This window comes from Lethenteron reissneri, chromosome 27 (assembly GCF_015708825.2).
Source record: "Lethenteron reissneri isolate LAM-NWPU_2019-01 chromosome 27, ASM1570882v1, whole genome shotgun sequence".
Lineage (NCBI taxonomy): Eukaryota > Metazoa > Chordata > Hyperoartia > Petromyzontiformes > Petromyzontidae > Lethenteron > Lethenteron reissneri.
Genome location: NC_083805.1, coordinates 7706072 through 7727237, shown reverse-complemented (window position 1 = coordinate 7727237; position 21166 = coordinate 7706072). Strand labels below are relative to the sequence as shown.

General features: G+C 44.0%; 2 protein-coding genes across 12 annotated transcripts in view; both read left to right on the top strand.

Moving 5' to 3' along the window:
- LOC133348480 (ARF GTPase-activating protein GIT2-like) overlaps positions 1 to 21166 on the top strand; it is an 86606-nt gene that overhangs the window by 5676 nt on the left and 59764 nt on the right. For all 11 annotated transcript variants that reach the window (XM_061561320.1, XM_061561314.1, XM_061561317.1 and 8 more), the window contains exon 3: positions 15421 to 15554. In XM_061561320.1, the coding sequence (XP_061417304.1) occupies positions 15421 to 15554 (134 nt within the window). The remainder of the gene's footprint in view (positions 1 to 15420; positions 15555 to 21166) is intronic.
- LOC133348240 (general transcription factor II-I repeat domain-containing protein 2-like) lies at positions 8105 to 12014 on the top strand. Its single transcript, XM_061560955.1, has 3 exons — positions 8105 to 8275; positions 8849 to 9865; positions 12000 to 12014. The coding sequence occupies exons 2-3, from the start codon at positions 8858 to 8860 to the stop codon at positions 12012 to 12014; spliced, it is 1023 nt and encodes a 340-aa protein (XP_061416939.1). The 5' UTR covers positions 8105 to 8275; positions 8849 to 8857.

Here is a 21166-nt window from a genome sequence, read left to right as displayed (position 1 = left end):
CCCGCCTCTTCCAAGGCGTCTGACCAATGGAAAAGGGGAGCCCAAAATACCTTCCAGAGGGGCTCTTTAGAGCTCAGTCCAGTGGAGGCCCTTCTGCTAGAAGTGGCGTGAGCAATTGCAGAACTGCATCTTTACCTATGGGAATGTAAATGTAATTGTGGAAGTTGACTGACCATTTTCTAAAACGCGGTTGTTTCCTTTAATGGCTACCACTGGTGCTGTGTGATAGAAATGTATGCATTGCTTTAGAGTGTGTTCCTCATCGTCACTGTATTTTGATGCAATATTATTATTTGTAGCATCTAATACGTTTATAATAATACAAAGGATGGATACAAGTACGATTTTTTTTTTAAGTTATTTGATGATACAAATACATTTATTTTATCAGGTAAGGGGCCATCCATAAATGACGTCACGCGATTTTGGACGATTTTTGACCCCGCCCCCCCCTCTAGTCACACGGCATCACAAAAAGTCAGACCCCCCTCAAATATGACGTCACAAAGCTCTGCCCCCCCAAAAAATTTAAAACATGCTTCAAATCGCTTTAAAGTATTGTCATTGTAGTGCGTATTTAATGTGCCGCTGCACTCTGATGTTGTAGGAGAAAACATTTATGAAAACGTCTATTTAATTATGTAGAACGTATTGTCTATATTTATTTAAAGTTGCGCATTTTGATGTGACGTCACATTTCTCAAACCCCCCTTCCTTGTCACACATGGTCCTAAATGGCTGACCCCCCCCCCCCCCCCGGTGCGTGACGTCATTTATCGACGGCCCCTAAGGCCCACTGACCTATGTAGCTCTTTTTCCGAAGTGACCTAGGCCACAACTGTCAGCTCAACGAAGTGGCTTATCCCGTGGCAATGTAGAGCAGTCAAATACTCTCAATGCATGTTTCTTAATGTGGAAGGAAAAACCGGAGGACCTGGATAAAAATCCATGTGCCCATGGGGAGAACATACAAACTCCAAATATACAGGCGTCAGGGCCGGGATCAAAACCTACGACCTCCTGTATACTTCTATATTTTAAGCTTTCGTGACTGCAAGGATTTATACGGTAAAGTCACGTAGGTAAAAAATGAAATTAAAATGAATAAAAATAAAATAATAAAAATCACGACGTTTCGGAGGCAACACAAGTCTCCGTCATCGGGTGGGACCGTCACAGCCAGATTTACTGTATCAAGTGAGGCGCCTCACTTGATACAGTAAATCTGGCTGTGACATGTGGTGAGGCGCCTCACTTGATACAGCAAATCTGGCTGTGACATGTGGTGAGGCGCCTCGCTTGATACAGCAAATCTGGCTGTGACATGTGGTGAGGCGCCTCACTTGATACAGCAAATCTGGCTGTGACATGTGGTGAGGCGCCTCACTTGATACAGCAAATCTGGCTGTGACGGTCCCACCTGATGACGGAGATTTGTGTTGCCTCCGAAACGTCGTGAATTTTATTATTTTATTTTTATTAATTTTTATTTCATTTTTTACCTATGTGACTTTACCGAAAAAACTAAGAGTATGACTCCTGTATACTATTTATTTATTTATTATAAATTAGGTACCAGATTAAACAGGTGTGTCGGCTGGGTTGCCATTCCTGGGCCCAGGCATGGCATTTCGGCTGGAGAGGACAGGGTCCAACACTAGGTTTCCAAAGTGCCCAGTTATTCATACTTGCAACAGTCACGATTGAGGATGCTAGCATTACTGTATTGTCAATGTTGGTTTAATACATATGTAGAGGAGTGAAATGGGGACGTGACGTCAGGTGCCGTTCAGTGCGATGACGTCACGTCTCCTAGAGTACTTAAGGGAGACCCCGTGACGAGAGCGGGGTCACTGTGGGAACGAGTAGAGTAAGCAGGGTGAAGAGGGAACCAGGGGTAGAGAGGGATCGAATAGGGAGTCTGGGGAGAAGCCGGTGGTAGCCGTAGAGGTGCTTCTCTCTCCGGTCGGTGGAGTCGGCAGAGTCCACGATCCGACACGAGAGAGAGACCGGAGCTAGCCGGGCTGGGACCAGACAGAGCAGGGTCGTGTGGTGGGACTCAGTGTAGGACCCCTAACCCCTGGGAAGTTGTATACCCTTGTGTTATTGTTATATCCTTGATAAACCTTTGGCGGAAGCCTCTCAACTTACCTGCGTCTTCGAGTGCGTCCGTGGGAACTCCTCAACACATAGTATGAATCTGGGCATCTGTAAAAAAGAGCTTTATAGCTCTAAGGGTTCCTCCAGAATAAATCAATATTCTTATTCTGATTCTAAATATATAAGGGGTAGCCATATACACCAATTGGTGTGAAAGGCCATGATACCAGTCTCATCCCAAATTCATAAACACATAAAACAGCCGCACATGAATTTATTTCACTTTCTGTACGTAAATATTGGTTCACAAGTGTAATAATGTATATTTGTGGCTTTACATGAGGTTAAATAAGTGAAATCGATTTGAATGGCATTCCAAACTGTAATTTTCCTATCCGACAATGTCTTCCTAGTCACTGCCTGGGCCATTCAATGGTGATCTCTATCCCTGGCATAAGTCACGAATAACCATATTTCATCAAGTTGTTTGGTCAACGATGCACATGAGTGTTTGGATGATTATAATTAGCAAACGCATGGCGTTGCACCACAGTGATTAGGGTGGAAATATCCATTGTATTTCCCTGCCTTGCCGTTAGATATAAGTGCAGCTGCATTGGGCGTGACGACGTGCCTGCTGATTTGATTGTCTTTTTCGCCCAAGGCTTGGCACAGTTTTTTTAAACCTAACAGTCAATGTTTTATTTAGCACAAAGGAAGTCCCGGGGTTTTTGTACTGAGTATTGTGCCCATCTAGCCACTTCTCGCTCTAGCACCGAGTCCTGAGTCCGTGTGTTTCCCTTTCATTGCTCTGAGTTGCCCAAATCCATATATAAAATGTAACCAGCCACTTCTTCTGTAAACTTTATACCGAGCGAACACGAACATCGCCGTATATTTTCTTTGTTTTTTTTTGTTTCTTTCATCCGTCGCAGATAAGCTTTAGCTGATAAAGCGTGCAAGTATTGTATGTGTTTTCATACTTGTGTTCATCTGTGACCCGATTACTGCCACAGCGCCGAGTGCGGGCAACGCGTGCAAAGCCCGTGTCAAGATGCGTGTGAGATTGGAGAGGAGAGGGGAAACGTCTCTCATGCGTGCACGCGGTTGTCATGAGGTTTTTCCTTTTTCTGCTGGGGATTACTTATCGCAAACAGAGATGTTGTCTTTCTGTGTGCCTGTGTGTGTGTGTCTCTCTCTCTCTGCTTGTGTCTGTCTGTGTGTCTCCATGTCTATATTACGTCTCTCAAATTTAGCAATCTTTGGAAGAACGTAATCAACCAGGTGGGGTGTTGACTTGATTTGAAGCTTTCGTTGACTGCAGGAATCCATACGCTTTGGTTCTTTCGGTAAAGTCACGTAGGTAGAAAATAAAATAGAATAAATCACAACGTTTCGGGCGCAACACAAGCGTCATCAGGTGGGAAAGCATGGTCTGCTGCTGATGCAGTCTGCCCATCTAGCTAACGTCGTGATTTATTTTATTTTATACCTATGTGACTTTACCGAAAGAACCAAAGAGAATGGGGTGTTGACTGTTTTGTTGGCCGACTGTGTTGTATTGCATTATATTTCCAAGTTTACTATGTTGTTTTCTCATTTATTTGTACCTGATGATGGTTGCTTGCATTGCAATCGAAACGTCGTATTCTATTATTATTTTATTTTATTTCTTTCTACGTGACTTACTCACTTTACCGAAAGAACCAAAGAGTAATTCCTGCAGTCACGAAAGCTTCGAATCTAGTTTAAGAGTTTAGATATTTTTTCTTAAACTTTGGTAGTCCATGGGGTGGGGGAAAGGGTGGAGGGGTGGGGGGGGGCTGCCAGGACCGGTTCAGATATCACTCACCGCTGATGTTGAATGTTGTCTGTGGCCAGCAAATCAAACACAGGTCGCCGAGTTCCTAGTGCACTGGGCTAACCACTGGGCCACCCCCCACCCCATTTTTTTATTGTTACAGTATTTTAATTGTCAACGATTAAGACACGCACTCACAATGGCTGTGTCTGCGTTGATAAATTTGGCATGAGTGTTTTCCTGTTTGCTGGGGTGATTTTAAAATGGAACCGCTAACCCAGTTCTGTGCAATCTCCAGGCTGGACAAGTTGCAGAGAACACTCCCTTGAGAATAGAGACCCTGACAATGAGAACAATCAGACATTGATTGATAACTCAGTTGGTGGCCTTGGGCAGCTTTTGGTCTAAGAAGATAGAATGGTATAAGTCAGTCTATAAAGCTGACTGCGTTTAAATATTGGTTTAACATTACACATACAGTATTAAACAATGGGAACTATTTGTACTGTCTTAATTACAATGCCTAAAAGAAAAAAAAACCGTGTGCCCTCTGTTTACAGTTTACCTTGAACCCAAATTCGATATTTTTTGTGCTAGTCTGCCCTTACCAAACTGAATCTGAATGTTATATTTCCACACACGATTCATAATGTGATGTATAGCATTGGGTGTACCATATTTGACATGCATACCATATTTATGGCTCTCTGGCTGTGTGTGTGTGACATTAGACGAGCCGGCTGTAAAGTAATATTCCCCATTGACATCGTTATTGAATTCGTAATTCATCTTTGGGCAAAATGTCGGTGTCCTTTATAGACCTGTGCTAGATTGAGAAATTGGTCAACGATCAATGGAAGGTCCAGATTTAAATTTATTACACCCCTATAAGTATGTAATCCGAAGGTATGCACTTTTCCGGAATGCTTTCGATAAATCAGGCTAACGGTATTGTGCAACTTATTTATAGCGTGGCTCTTTAAAGAGCAAGAATCTATACAGTTTTTTTTCGGGGCAGATGGTCGTGTAGTGGCACACAGGGCCCTTTCTGCAGACCTAAGCTTTATTTGAATGAGACGAGCACCCGTTATTGATACCGTATTACACCTATTTCAATGGATATCTGGGACGGAAAAGGCAAATTACAAGGGGGAGAAAAGCTAATTGTACAAGAAATTCAAGTTTTTAAAACACCTACCATTTAAAGACATGTCAAAACTATTAACACAGGCCAACAGATTTTTGTTGCACAAATTAAAAGTTCAAGCAAAGGTGTAACAGCAATTTAAAAAAATCCACTCACATTTTCCAAGTGCCATCATCAATCCAATATTCAGTTGAAAAAAAGTACAAGGTGACGATAATAATGGTTTGCCTCACGTAAATTTTATTTCCTGGAATGTCAGTCAACTGCTGGATGAGGGCCTCCACCATGCGGGTCGGAGAGGGTTGGTGAAGGTGGGAGCATAGAAGTAAATTACAACAATGGACTGTCCTCTGCTGCACACAACATATCCCTGCAGAAGGCTATAATGCCTGTTATGCATGGTGATCACCCATCCATGCACTGCTCAGGCTCAACTCCACATGTTGCATTTCAGGTAATTGTCAGAGGCACGTTATCTACATTTTATCCAAAATATTAAACGTTGAATGAGTGGATACTTAAACATTAATTGAATTTAAAATAAAATAAATCACGATGTTTCGATCGCAACACAAGCGATCGTCCTCAGGCGGAAAAAAATATCCAGCAGTGGAACTGCTGAACCAGCGAGAGAGCTGTTACAACAAGACGTTATATATGTGGCGATGGGCAAGCAAGCGGGGTCTGAGCTGGAAAGGAATTCCATCCATGGACGCAAGCACATCAGTTGTGTTAATGGTGGAGATTAGGGAGGGAGATGAGCATGAATGAGCTTCCGTCGCCGCATAAGAGTATCATGCCCGCATATGCGCACAACAGCAGTGTTAATGAGAGATTAGCACCATGAGAGTGCAATCCAAAGGACATATGAGCCTGAGAGGTGCAATCCAAAGGGCATGTGAGCATGGGAGTGCAATCTAAAGGGCATGTGAAAGATCTAAGAGAGGCATAGAGAGAGAGACACAGTCGGAAATAACAGCTGACATTGGCAGGTAGGATGGAAACATCACAGTCAGTTAAGACTTTACCTGGTTAATAACGTCCTTCCAATGATTGCTCAGTTTGTACCCATCTTCTCGGTTGAAGTTGTCTGTGTTCATATATCTGGATGGCTTCATGAACAAATCTCTAAAGGTAGCTGGTAGGTTTTCAGATTACCTCCGTCTTGGACTCAAGCACTAATGTGCTTGCGTACATGGATGGAATTCCTTTCCAGCTCAGACCCCGCTTGCTTGCCCATCACCACATATATAACCTGTTGTAACAGCTCTCTCGCTGGTTCAGCAGTTCCACTGCTGGATTATATTTTTTCCGCCTGAGGATGACCGCTTTTGTTGCGATCGAAACGTCGTGATTTATTTTCGACCTACGTGACTTTACCGAAAGAACCACAGAGTATGGACTCCTGCAGTCACGAAAGCTTCAAATCAAGATTAATTGAATTAGAGGAACAGAAAAATAAATAGATTCGAAACATCCAAATGTTAAAGGACATAGTTCTTACTGTTGAGACAATTCAGCTTAGACAGGAGACCTTGCTTGAAGGGGTTGTGGCCGTGGGTGGGCAAATAGTGACAGTGGGAGCTAAGGACTAGAAAGCATCCAAGAGCTTGCCTTCGGAGGAGATGGAGCAGTGAAATAATCTCTATCGAGTTGGATTGTCACATCACAGAATCCTGAGAGATGGCAGTAGCTTTGGGGGGGGGGGAGGCCTTCTTCCATCAGTGGTTGAATCATAGCCGATGATGATGAGTGGATTTCAGGAGCTTGTGTCCTAACCCTGCCCATGCGAATGAAAGTGTTCTCACTTGGCATCTCTTGAACCTGTTGTGTGCCCCCCCCCCCCTCATAGCGCACAGCTCCCTGTGGTGTCTGCGTGGCATGCACTGTAGTCGAGTCCAGAGTACTTGTGGCAATGCTGCTTTTATGAAGAACACCCCTTTGAACACACACATTTCGCTTTCACAACTCTGCTGTCAAGTATTTTTTGTATCTTTACAACTTGCCATTCCACACTTACCCACCCATCGGCATTGGATAGTTGCTATTATTCGCGCATTGCAGTGGAGTACGGGGGTGGGGGGGTGCGAATGGAACTGCCTCTGTGCCCACAGTTCAAAGTTCAGCTCCACTCCAGAAATACACTGCGGCACATTCAAGCCAAAGTGTTAACTGAATAGCAGTGATGACGAGCTGGCCACGCCAAGTCTGTCTTTTATGTTGATTTGTCTACGCGATAAAAAAATATATACCACTAGCTTAGAGACTTCCCTCCGTTCTCTGTTTTTTTTAACGAAACGGATGTTAGAATGAGTACTGGCTAAGCCAACAAATGATAGCATGACAGAGGAAGCCGAGTGGAAAGAAAATATCTCACACTTATCACCGTCCATCGGTCCGTGTACCAAACTACACCTGTCGTTTCCACGTACAAAAAAGACAGTACGGACAGAGGCCTTCCCTGCCGATTATCATCGATGTTTTCCTGCAGGCAGCCATTGCAAGATAGCGTTTGTGGACTGTTATAACATGGGACCTTTTTTGCCAGGGTCATAGTATGAAAAAATCATAGGTTTTACCCTTTCTGGCAATAGAATTGGAGGTGTTAAGATGTTGAAACACCAAATAGAAACCTTTTGCAAGGAATCATGTCTACATTAACCACACGTATGTTCACCACTAGTACATGTGATTAATGCAGAAAGGGTAAAACCTTATTTTTTTCGGACTGTTATATTTTTGCGTTAAATTTTTTTTAGGCTGTGGTCATGTTTTGAATACTTTTGCTGGACAGGTTTTTTTTTTTTTTACCCAATCCACGTAATTTAGTAACATGTGTGAACTACATCACAGTGTAGTGAATGGTAAAGGAGCAGCAGCCGTGCTGTTACTCGCTCACGTCACACATCGCATAAGTACCGCCACCTAGAAAGGAGGATCTGTCAAGCCTCTAGAGCAGGGGTCCTCAAACTACGGCCCGCGGGCCACATGCGGCCCGCCAAGGACATTTATCCGGCCCGCCCACCTCCCAGGACTCAGAGGAAGCCAGGGCATGTGGGAGGGGCCAGCTGCGCGGTGACTTGTGGGCAGTGAAAGCCGGAAGCTGGTTCGTGGGAGAGAGAGCGCGGGAGACGTGACAGACTGAGCATCACAGCGCAGCCACAGTCTTTTAGAGCAGAGGCAGCTTGGAGGAAGTTGGCAGCATCATTACCCCCCGAACCGAAGAGGTGAGACAGATGACACCCACATCCCATGGTCACTAATTGGGCTGCGCTTGTGAGCACTAATTGGGCTGCGCAGGTGAGCACTGATTGAGCTGCGGCGTTGGGCACTGATTGAGCTGCGGCGGTGGGCACTCATTGGGCTGCGCTGGTGAATGGTTCAATGGGCCAATTGACTGGACTTGCCCCCCAGGCCTAAGGCTGCCAGCCCACCCCTGGCTGCGCTTGACTGGCTCTCCCTCCCTCAGCTCCCTCACTTGCCCCTCGGCTCCACTCCCAGTGATATTCCTGTGTGCTGGGGATGTAGATCCCCAGCACACGCACCGCTGAGTAAATGATAGAGGGGTAATAACAGAGTGATCACTGCGATCTGTGAACAAAACTGCAGGTGTAATTAACTTTTTAATGGCACCTGCACCAGTGTGAGCCTGGGGTAAAAGCGGAGTTCCCCCAATCAGACTACATTGAGGGGCAGTGCAGTCTGTATGTCTCTGTGTGGGCAAAGTTATTGCTGGTATATTGTTTTTGTAGCACTGTATATATATTGGTATTTTACTAATAGCAATTTTGACTCCCTAGGAAACAACGATGTCAAGAAAGAGAAAAATTGACTCGGAGTGTAGGATATTCAAAGAACAGTGGACTTATGATTACTTTTTCATGCAGTACAAGGAAAGAGCTGTGTGTCTGATATGCCAGAATATAGTGTCTGTGTTCAAAGAATACAATTTACGTCGACACTATGAAACTCAACATAAAGATAAATATGATTGTTTGGTCGGAGAAGTGAGAAAAGATAAAATATTAAAACTGAAAAATACATTAACAACTCAGCAAAATACTTTTGTGAAGCAGAAGCAGCTAAATATTTCATCACTGCGAGCAAGTTTTCAAGTTGCCAAGCTAATAGCGTGCACTGGCAGACCATTCGTGGAGGGAGACTTTGTTAAAGAATGCCTTCTTTCTGTTGCCAAAGAGATGTGTCCAGAGAAGGCCGATTTATTTAGTACAGTGAGTCTTTCAGGACCTACAATTACACGGAGGATTGAAGAAATGGGAGACAATTTGCATCAGCATTTGCAAAACTCCACAAAAAAACTTTCCTATTTTTCCTTGGCACTCGACGAAAGCAATGATGTTCGTGATTCTGCACAACTTCTAATTTTTATTCGTGGGACGAATGACTATTTCGAAGTCACAGAAGAACTTGCTGCACTGCAAAGCATCAAAGGAACAACTACAGGAGAGGATATCTATGAAAAGGTTTGCCAAACTGTGAATGGTTTGGAGCTGAACTGGGCTAAACTAGCCAGTGTGACAACTGATGGTGCTCCTAGCATGGTGGGGTCTAAGAAAGGAGTAATTGCTCGCATTAACCAAGAGATGGACAAACATAACCATTCTCATCCAATAGCCATACACTGCCTCATCCACCAACAAGCGCTGTGTAGTAAATCACTGAAGTGGGACTCTGTTATGAAAATTGTGGTATCTTGTGTTAACTTCATTAGAGCTCATGCACTAAACCACAGACAATTTCAGGAATTTCTGTCTGAGCTAAATGTTGACTATGAAGATGTTCTGTACCACACAGAAGTCCGTTGGCTGAGTCGAGGGAGAGTTTTGAAACGTTTCTATGACTTACTTCCACAGATTACAGCTTTTCTGCTTTCAAAAAACAAAGAAGTACCAGAGCTCAATGATGCAGAATGGAAATGGCACCTTGCCTTTCTGACGGATGTAACAGAGCTACTCAACAGTTTCAATGTGCAACTTCAAGGAAAGGCGAAGCTCATCTGTGATATGCAATCACACGTCAAAGCATTTGAAGTAAAATTAGGCCTCCTCATCAAACAAGTGAAGGAGGAAAACTTCTGCCATCTCCCCACAACTCAAAATCTGTTAGCGGAAAAACCATTGGTTGCATTCCCAAACAAAACATGTGTGGATTCACTGGAAAAATTGCAGGAGGAGTTCCAATTTAGATTTAAAGAGCTTCATCTCCATGAACAGGACATACAGCTTTTCCGTAACCCATTTTCTATTGACATTGAAAATGTGGATATAATTTACCAAATGGAACTGGCTGAACTGCAGAATTGTGACTCTGAAAGACACATTCAAGTCAAGCAGCCTTCATAATTTCTATGCATCTCTCCCCTCTGAGACATATCCTCATCTCAGGAACCATGCACTCAAAATGGCAACCATCTTTGGCAGCACTTATGTCTGTGAACAGACTTTTTCCAGAATGAGACATTTGAAATCTCCAACCAGATCTAGACTAACGGATGCACACTTGCATCACTTGTTACGACTAGCAGTGACAAATATGGAACCGGACATTGACCATCTCATTAGCCAAAAGCAGGCCCATAGTTCCCATTGAAATACTGGCAAGTTTGTTGATTTAACTTTACTTGTTCTTCATTTTAAATATTGTATTTGTTCCCATTTTGTTTCTTCACTTCAAAATAAGATATATGCAGTGTGCATAGGAATTTGTTCATAGTATTTTTTAACTATAGTCCGGCCCTCCAACGGTCTGAAGGACAGTGAACTGGCCCCCTGTTTAAAAAGTTTGAGGACCCCTGCTCTAGAGGGTATTTGGGCTTAATCTTTGATGGCGGCCAGGGCTGTCTTGGTTAAGATGGGGGAGTAACCCACCTGCCGATTGACTAATTGTGGTGTACTCCTTTATTCTGCTGGATGGACAGAGGCAGTAGAGGGAATCAATAAACGTGCCCGTTGCTTCACGACACCACAGTAACATAGTACTGTAATTATGTTAATGATATGAGCAAACTAAATTCCTAACCACAGTACGGTCAGGTATATTGGCCATATATGGTCCTTTTTGGGATGAGGGCCTTCCCACGCCCTTGAAGAATCGGGGGTTATTTGACCATACTTCACCACGGTGGTCCATGGGACTTGGTAAAGGAAGGGCTCGGACCGGTTCAGATATCACTTGCCACTGATGTTAGCCGTGGCTGGGAATCTAACTCTGTAGATTAATTCTACTCCTTAAGCGTATGTAACGTGTAATAATGGGGGATGTAGCCAATTCACTTCTCAGGCGATTCAATGAATTGTCAAGATTCAGGTTTGTGAATTTATGAGAGCCGATTTTTGTTTTACTTCCTCGTGAATTAGTGGCCTCTAGTGGCTGGAGCGATCACGTGAAACCCATGACTTAAAACGTACGAATATAAAAACATCGATTGATACCCACGTGATTCAATGCACATATCGTGAGAAGATTATGCATCAAAATTAACCGATGATTAATCCGTGCGTTCTGATACTGCTAGAAATAATGGCAGTACAGTAAAACCTTGTGGGTTTCATATATCACAATGGAACCTGAAAACAACTCTTGCAGTCATTTCCCTGAACAAGGGAGGGACAAAATAACCATATCGCTTTGTTTGACCGTGAATGTCGTAAAATAGCCTCATTCAACCAAACCTTCAAAGTGTATCATCATTCTTGCGCCCATGCTTGAGAGCACAAAGTGCATCTTGCTGCTGGAGCTATCCCCGTAACCTCCACCCACCCTCTCCTCGCCCGTGGTTTTGCCTCCCCCAAACATGGCCATCCCACAGCACACAGCTAACTGCTGTAATTTGAGCTCCTTTCTTTAAACCTGTTCGCAAGACAGCTGTACGGACCACATTGCCCCAAACAATTTTTTAGCCCTTGTTCTGTGTATCGGTTCTGCGCACAGTTCATGCGTTGGTAGCGGGAGCCGTTGTTCGCAGCTAATACACACTCGGATGCGTTATTTTTCGTGGAATTAGAGGCATGCAGGCTCTGCGAAGCATTGCCAATGACCATACGGAATGTTTTCAGTCTCGTCGGATCACAGAAGCGAAGCAGGTTTGAGCCTGGATAGGGTATGGACGGATGATCGCCATGCAAAAACAGGTTGTCATAGGGCTTTCGAGGTTACATGATGTAGCAAAATTTGTTGTACTGTAATTCTATGACCCCCACATCTATTCCTCCACAAGCTCACCCTGACCAGCGTGGTGAAATGATCCCCACGACCCCCAGTGTGTGTAGGCCCTCATCCAGCAGTGGATTTACAAGAGGACTGTACACGCACTTAAGCGCAGGGAGAAATATGGATCGAACAATTTTATCTTCTTTATAATTTACGTTCAGTGTGGCCTTAAAGTGCGCACTTAGCAAGCGACAGATTAAACTCCATTTTGATGAGCAAAATGAGCCAGCTCAGCCCATTGTCGTTCACAATTTGACTGATTGATGATTTTCTGAGCTCTTCGCTTTTTTGTCATTGGTAATGCCTCGCGCGATTTACTCCGGGTATCGTTTACAGCTTTCTATTTAACACGCAAGTTGTCGCAGCCGCTTGTAAGCCACATGCTCAACATGGCCCAACCAGTACAGTACTTGGATTATATTAATTCCATGCTCGACTAGTAATAACGTATATATTTTTTTAAATTAAATATTCCACAACTTGACGTTGTACGATTTCTACAGAGTTAAATTGAAATGTGGAATATACGTTTAAGCCATATTGAGTGTACCATTAAAGCGTTTGTGGTAAAAAAAAACTTATACCAATTCACTACAACTTCAAATTAAAATCTTTTTTTCCTTCCCCGCACTCGAATTGCAGAGGGTGCTTCACTTCGCATTTAGATGCCGCTATTTTACGTGGCAAAAATCCTCGCGCTCACGCGTTATGTCACACATTCTCAGGGCAAGTGCTACCGCTGCGCATTAATTCATAGTGATGTGCCTTTAAGAATGTCAAGCCATGCGGCATGGCCCATATGCCGCTTGGCACAAGGGGGTGTGGGGGGGCTTTGCTTGATTGGCAGAATTTTGGCCTGAAACCAAACACGATGGAAAATCCTTTTTTTCCCTTCCCCTTTCATTATGCGCTTAGAGCTTGTTTTATGTTTTTACTTTGTAGGACTGTAGAGTGGAACGAGCGTAGTGCAAGTAATAGGAATTTGTTTGCTTTAAAATCATCGAGTGTCCGTGAAGTGTTGATTTTATTAATTTCCCCAAGTCAAAGCTTGTTCCTGAAAGCATTGTGTAGAGCCATGCGTGTGTCGAGTTGAATTTACCGTCTTGGTTTTAGCACACATGGTGCCAACTTTCCTGCTGAGAGACGGACTAAGGTTACAAATCCTAAAATTACCCATTGGGCAAGACATCGAAGGCCCAGCAAAAACAACTGTGGCACAGTCACTTTCAGATGAAGCTTCAAGATTTAAATGCGTAACATATTGATGTGATGTGCCCCTTTTGTGGAAAAATAACCATGTGGGATTTGTGGAAAGACCATTAAAATTACGTTGCTGCTTTGACCACCGGTGCCTTGTTGCTACAGCACAATTTTGTTTGGTAGAGATATTCTGAAGATCGTTTCCGCTTTAGACAACTGGTTTGTAAATTCGTATTCTGTGGCAGGATATACCAATCTTGATTTGAAGCTTTTGTGACTGCAGGAATCCATACTCTACTCTTTGGTTCTTTCGGTAAAGTCACGTAGGTATAAAAATAAAATAGATCACGACGTTTCGGGCACAACACAAGCGTCCGACATCAGGTGGGAAAGCATGGCCTGCTGCTGATGCAGACTGTTTTAAAGGTTTGAAATGGGTGTAGCCCAAGGGTCATAAAGGAGTGGCTGGGTCTAGTGGTGTTAATGTGAGAAATTAGCATGTAACTGGGTACGGAAGTGGCTATGTTAATGTGAGAGATTAGCATGATGTTAAAGTGAGAAATTAGCATGTAACTAGGATATACCCTATTCTCCAGTTGTGTAAGAGGCACCTTCCCCCCCCCCCCCCTCTTATGTTTAAAAGCATGCCTTTGGTGTTCATGTTATAATCTGGGGAACGCATAATCTTTTTCAAAAGACGTTATTTTAATGTAGTTAAGAATAATCTTCTGTGAGAATTCTCCATACAAATACTTTCCTCACCCAGAGGATGAAAAAAACACAACCAGCCATTCAGAATAACCTTCCGGAGGACATCTCTCTTCCCATTTAAAGCAGCGCATTCATATTCATCATCCGTAAGATGGCTTTCCACAGAACTGTCATAGCGTATTCTCACCATCATAAAATACACTTTTTTTTCAGTGGGGCCCAAAATGTTGGGGTGCGTCTTACTTTCTGGAGCGTCTGGAGAATACGGTATATGACCAATAGCTTTCGCAAACAAAAGTACAGTACTCCATAATGAAGGTCACCGGCTATTGTAAAGTCTTTGCACATACCTGTGCGGGGTCAACACGCTTGCTCCATGTTACTACAGCAAACTCTTGTCTTCTTTCATATGGCATGGGGGCGGGGGTGGGGGGAAGCAACAAGTTGTATAGATGATGTTAAGTTCATTCAACCAATCCAAGGCAGCAGCAGACGCTGTATGGATTGCAGCGATACCGCCAGGGTGTGTGTGGATGTGAACTGGATTAAATGCCCTACGCATTTGGATGCCCGTTGCCAAATCATCCGGAATGCCTCCAATCTAGCTAAGCAGGGATGAGCCTGGATAGCACTTGGATGAGCTACCCTCATGCACACCGATTGGCTAAGTGTGGCACGATAACCCTCATCGCCTGCAACGGCGTGGGGATGCCCTCGTTCAGCAGTGCCCTGGCAATTTATTGTATAGCTACATTCGAACACACTTCACTCTGCTCTTAGGTTTTTTTCTGTAAAGTCACGTAGGTAAAAAATTGTAGAAATAAAATAATAATAAATGAAAATAAATCAATTAAATTGCGGCGTTTCGGAGGCAACACAAGTCTCCGTCTTCAGGAGGGACCGTCACAGCTAAATTTACTGTATCAAGTGAGGAAAAATCCAAGAGACAAGCTCTTAAATACAAGTCAAGGGGAGGGGGGAGGGGCTTATCTGAATGTGGTAGTCAGGGAATGGAACGAGGGGGGGTGCTAGAAGAGAGGGTACAATTGGTGCACCTCGCCCGGGGTCACGGCCGATGTTGGCTACCAAATCCACTTCACTGTGACCTCTTTTTAACAGACAAGAGCAGTGCCACGTGATGGCATTGTGACACGCGTGGACAGGAGCGTGCATGCAGGTGGGAATGGCGGCTCTCGTTGATTCGTTGCGTCGTCTGCTCATTTGAACGCAGATCCCGGCTGGGCATCGATAAACCGTGGCGTGCTCGTCTGCGATGAGTGCTGCAGCGTGCACCGCTCCCTGGGCCGTCACATCTCCCAGGTCAAGCACCTGCGGCACAGCAACTGGCCGCCGTCCCTCCTTCAGGTGAGTGCCTTCCTCGAAGTCCGGTTTGATATGTTTAACCAGCTGGGAGCACAAAGAAACCAGTATTAGTATTAATTTTTCTACGAGTGAGAAATGTATCAAACCAAGTCCTGGGTGGGGGGGAATCTTATCCTTCCTTGCCACCTCCGATATACGCTGCATCGGAGGTTCAGTCTAATTAATCAGTGATGTTGATGAGGGTGGGTTTCAAATAAATAGTCCTTTTTCGGTAAATTCTCAATGCATTGATGAAGGCCCTCTACGCCATGTCACTAATGGGAGTTTTATTTTTTTTTACCATACTTCACCACGCTGGTCAGTGGGTTGATAAAGAGGCGGTGAGGGCATGAACCAATTCTGATACTCGCCGCCATGGCCGGGAATCGAATTTGGGTCACCGGCTTTACACTGCAGCACGCTAACCACTGTACCGCCGCTCCACCCGGAGGCCAATTTAGGACTTTTCACGTACTTTTGATGCACCACGCATTTCCCAGGAACGCTCATCCTTTACTGTACTTAACGCGATGCCAGCTGCTTTCCCCTCAGCAACACGGCAGTGTCGGGGGTCACAGTTCCGAAGCAGGCGTGCGGCTAAGATGCTCGCAGCGATAGGTCTCAAGTGGTTGCGGTCCGCGCGAAATTAAGTAGTGGGCCCACGGTCCCGTAAGCGTTTCCCAACCCGAGTCCGCTGCCTTGCTAGGTTACTTGTGGCCACCAGCGTCGTTGCGTTTAAAAATCTGCCTTCCGTTCCTTGTGCACTCTTTTTATTGCGGTGCGTTGCATGCAACTGTAGTCCGGTGCTTCATCACCAATTGAATTACGTGTTTAAAAAGTACGTTGTGTATCGATTTCGAAGACATTGCTGGAACTGTGCGGCCAAGTGTTACCGTATTCTCTACAAAAGGTGCGCTCTTAACTCTATGTTAAAGCAAAGGATGGGGTGAGGGGGTTGAATGATTTTTATCATTCGGTAGATTTGTATGTGTGCGCGTGTATGACCAGATTTGTATAACTTTGACACATGGGCGCACGTGTGGGGTTGGGCTTACTTTCCCGTGCGTCTTATAATCCAGAGAATGCAGTCGTCGTTTTCTCATGCTGTCCTAGAGTTGTTCTGTGCCTTTTTTTGTGGCGTGCCAAGTGTTGTATCGTGTTGCAGTGTGCAAAGAAAATAAAGTCGTGGCTTTTAAAAAGGAAAAAAAACATAACGTACGTTAGAATCAACCACGAACTATAACATGTTTCTTTTGCTTTTCAATGCAATTGCTGGCAGGTAGGCACAGGAAAGTGATGTTGTGCGTTTTTAGTCCACATTGTGCGTGTGTGCTGGCATTTAGTTCTCCCTCCCCACTCCACCCCTTTGAATAAGTGATGAGCTGTGTTTAAACGTAATGCCTTTGCACTGTGACAAGCACTTAATTGAGAGCTGAAACTGGAGCAGAATTATTAATAATGTAGGACTCTATACCTGGGAATTTAGTTTATTGTTCTCATTAAGGTTCTCTCGAATGGACACTTGTCGACACAAGCACTCCAGGGGCGCTGCTCACCTCAGTCTAAACAACTCAAGAAAATTGCTGTGCAGGTTTCCAGTTGTCTCTCACTAGCAGCAGTCACTGGGGAGAGAAGAACAGTTAGGAGGAGGAGGCTTTGCATCATCTGGAGAGATATGTAGATAATGCAATAAAGTATGAAAGCTCATATTGAAGAGGGTAATTTGTTTGAGCAGATGCACTCATTTATTTTCAGTTGGGGCATTTCATAGGCTATAGTTAACACGGCATTGCTACAAATAAACGCTTATGAAATGCAATACTGTGCTGCGCGTGCAACTTTAGCACCACTGCAAATATTTCCTATTTAAGATGCCTTTGAGAATATTGGTAAAAGGGTTGAGATGTTTAATTCCCAAGCAGACAAAACAAAATCTGCACGTCTATTTATGCAGGGATTTGTGCATTAAGAGTTGCGTATATTGTGAAGGTCAAGTAAAACACATTTTAATTCAACCCCTGTAATGAGGGGTGGAGCTGCGATGCAGGTGGTTCGTGCACTGCGCTATAAACCCTGGAACCGGAGTTCGATTGCCGGCCATGGCTACCATCACTGGGCACTCCCCTCTACCAAACCCGCATGGTGAAATATGGTCAAACAACCCTCACAACCAACATCCAAGTGCTGTATTGTGACAAGGTGCTGTAAGTTAAGAATGACTATATTCGTGTCAAGTGGATCCGAAATGCACGAGTTTTTATTTTTATTTTCCAATACCCCTTAGCAGGTGTAGTCGGTGGAGATTTTCAAGTGAGCATGTGTATACCAAATATAATCAATCATTCTCAAGGTTACATGCAGTGATTCAACCTGTTTTTTTTTTTACCAAAAGTCAAATCCCTGATGGCCAAAACATTTCAACCTTACAAATGAACTAGTATGTAACTAACGGCCAGCACTGGATTTGTTTGCTTTGGAGACAATTGGGAAAAAAGCCATCTTGGCATATTTTCAAACCCAGCTGCTATTGTCAACTGCTGCTTCTATCCAAAGAGCAAGCAGAGCCCCTGAGCGGAGCACGTGATTTCTCTGTCGCGTGCTCGATCACTTGCTCATAAATCTGGGCAACACAGGCGTTGGTTTTGAATAGAATCCGTCTCCCAGATCAACTGCCAGGCAGCGGTAAAAAAATAATTCTCTCCTAGAAATGCCGTTGCCTCCGTCGATAGAATCTCTGACATTTAATCCAAATGATCCTTTGGATTAAACAGTGCATGTGTTGAAGCTTACGATTTATGCGGCATCAAAACTGCCGACGGTTTCCCAAGCAATAACGATAAATCAGAACTTAAAAGCGTAATGTATAGACTTTCAAGATGTACCTTTTTTTAGTCGAATTTCCTCCAGTTTTATTCAACATCGTGTTATGACAACCGTATAGAGTAGTGTTAATTTTCGAGGACATTTTTATTAGATTTTTTCCAAAGCGAAAACAGCCTTTGTGCCATATGTTCACTTTATTTTTGAGGCGTAATTTTAATTAATACATTGATCCTTGTATCAGTGACATTGAATGTAATATCCAATTAAAATTTTTTTGAATTTTTAATAATAACAGGTATCACAAATCTAGTTTGACAAATTCAGAGTGGTTAGGTTTTTTTCTTTACAAAATGTTAATTCCACATCCTCCCTCACATCATACATTGCAACATCCTGACGTTCTGGATGATATTACCAGGGCCATCTTCAGTATCTCAGGCACACCGGACTCAGAGCAGGCGGGGGGCAGAGTGGTTAGGTTTAAAACTGCCTCGGTCAATAAACTATTAATTGTAATCACATGACTACATCTCTTGCATAAATTGAGCACTACTGTGCAACGCTTTGTCCTGAGTGGCATTGTCTTTGTTCAGAGTGGTTCTAACTGCCTGCAATCTTCTGGAAAAGTAACCACGAAGACATGTGGAGTTCAAATCTCAGAACATCCACGTGGCTTTACTGCGATATGAATACATACATTGACTTGTTCACAAAAAGGTTAAAGGTGCAAATGTGAAATTGCTTGCTCACACCACTGTCAATGGAAGGGCCTCCACGAGCGGGAAACCCTGGTGGACATTTGGTCTATTCTTCCACACCGACTTGACTTGTGTGAGGTGCCCCATCCACTCACACACCATCTTTTAATCGACTAACTGCGCGATGGAACAAACAATCACGGTCGATTAATTGCGGTGTAAATTAACGTTCATACTCTATGGGGACCTCATTTGCCAGTAAAAATATGATAATTGGTTCTTTACCCTTCTATCTGGCAACAAAACTGACACCTTTTTGCAAGGAGTCATGTTTGCATAGACCGCAATACCTGCAGTCATAATACAAACAAAAGAACATAATTCTGATAATGTGCACTGTCCTTGAAGTTGATTGGTCCACACCCGAGACAGCTTTCCTTCGAGCCTAGTCTCATATGGGTTGGACCAGATGACGCCAAAAGGCGCACAACTCAAGGACAATGCACCATCAGAGTATGAGAGCTCGGGGTGTAGATGCTTGCCCCGAGCTCTCATACTCTGATGGTGCATTGTCCTTGAGTTGTGCGCCTTTTGGCGTCATCTGGTCCAACCCATATGAGACTAGGCTCTTAGGAAAGCTGTCTCGGGTGTGGACCAATCAACTTCAAGGACAGTGCACATTATCAGAGTTATGTCTTTTGTTTGTATTTATGACTGCAGGTATTGCGGTCTATGCAAACATGACTCCTTGCAAAAAGGTGTCAGTTTTGTTGCCAGATAGAAGGGTAAAGAACCAATTATCAACGTTCATACTGCCGGGTGGATTTCATCCAGCAGTGGAACCACGGCAGTGTCGTGGACGAGCGGCAGCGCGTTTTCGCCGCATGGTGCAGAGCTTCGAACCCAGACTGCTGCAGGTCATCTTATCTTAACGGAATGTATATAGCTCCTTAAGCAAGGCGCTTTGCAAAGAATTATCAACGGTACAATGCGTGTGTGAATGTAATGGTGGAAATGAGGTGAATGAAATAGATGAGGAAGCAACGGGCAATGGATGCGTGAATTCGGTGAAAGCGAAATTGATGACAGGTAAATGAATGGATTGAATGAATGAATAGGGAATGAATGATAACCATTTCATGAGAATATGAAGAGGGAACAGTAACGGTGGTGGTTATGAGGGGGGGGGGGGCATTAAGGGTTCGTCGTGTGAGCTAGAAAAAAAGACCTAAGTTTTGAGCGAGGAGCGGTAACGAGTGAGGGAAGGCGACTTTAATGTGGAGGGAAATTTTGTTCCAGTGAAGGAAGGTGGGGGGCAAGAAGAGACAAAGCGACTGTGGGGATTGAGCTCAAGGAGGATGATTGAGAACGTGGAGCGCGAGAAGGCACACAGCAACATACAAGTGGCAAGATATGGCGAGGTCCATATTTGCCAGATTAGAAAAAAATTACCTGAAATCGAATCATTTTGGGATGATCCATAGCAATATAGGCCCCCCCCCCCCCCGCCGACTTGTCAAACTGCTGCAGACTGTCAGTGAAACCGGGTGCCCTTGTGATCGCCTTGCACGATAAGAATGGCACGAATACCAATTGTACTAAATTATGATTGATTATTGAAAATCCAATGTGCTAACCTTTACACCACAGCAGCTGATATTATCACGTTAAAATTTTTCATTACGACAATGTACAACACAAAAACATCTTGTCCGAGTACACGATGTGTTTGTTGTATTACGAGCCCATTTTCGTCAGTCCATTGCTGGATCTGCGCCTCCCGCGCCATGCAGATCGTGGGGGTTATTTGACCATGCTTCACCATACTTGTCAGTCTGGAATGTGGTTAATGCAAGGCGCATAGAGGTTGGAGCGTTAGAACAGTGCATAGATTTGCTGCACCACTCTCTGCTAAGAACATATCTGCATAGCAGCCTATAGCACCTGTTTGTGCTTGGTGCTTACCCATTCAAGTCCTGTCCAGGCTCTGATCAGATGTGGTTAATTCCAGGTGATGTATTTGCAGTTAATGTTCAGTGCAGGTGTTCCAGCTATGAACACGCTTTGTGTGGTTTAAGCAATTGTGGTACATTG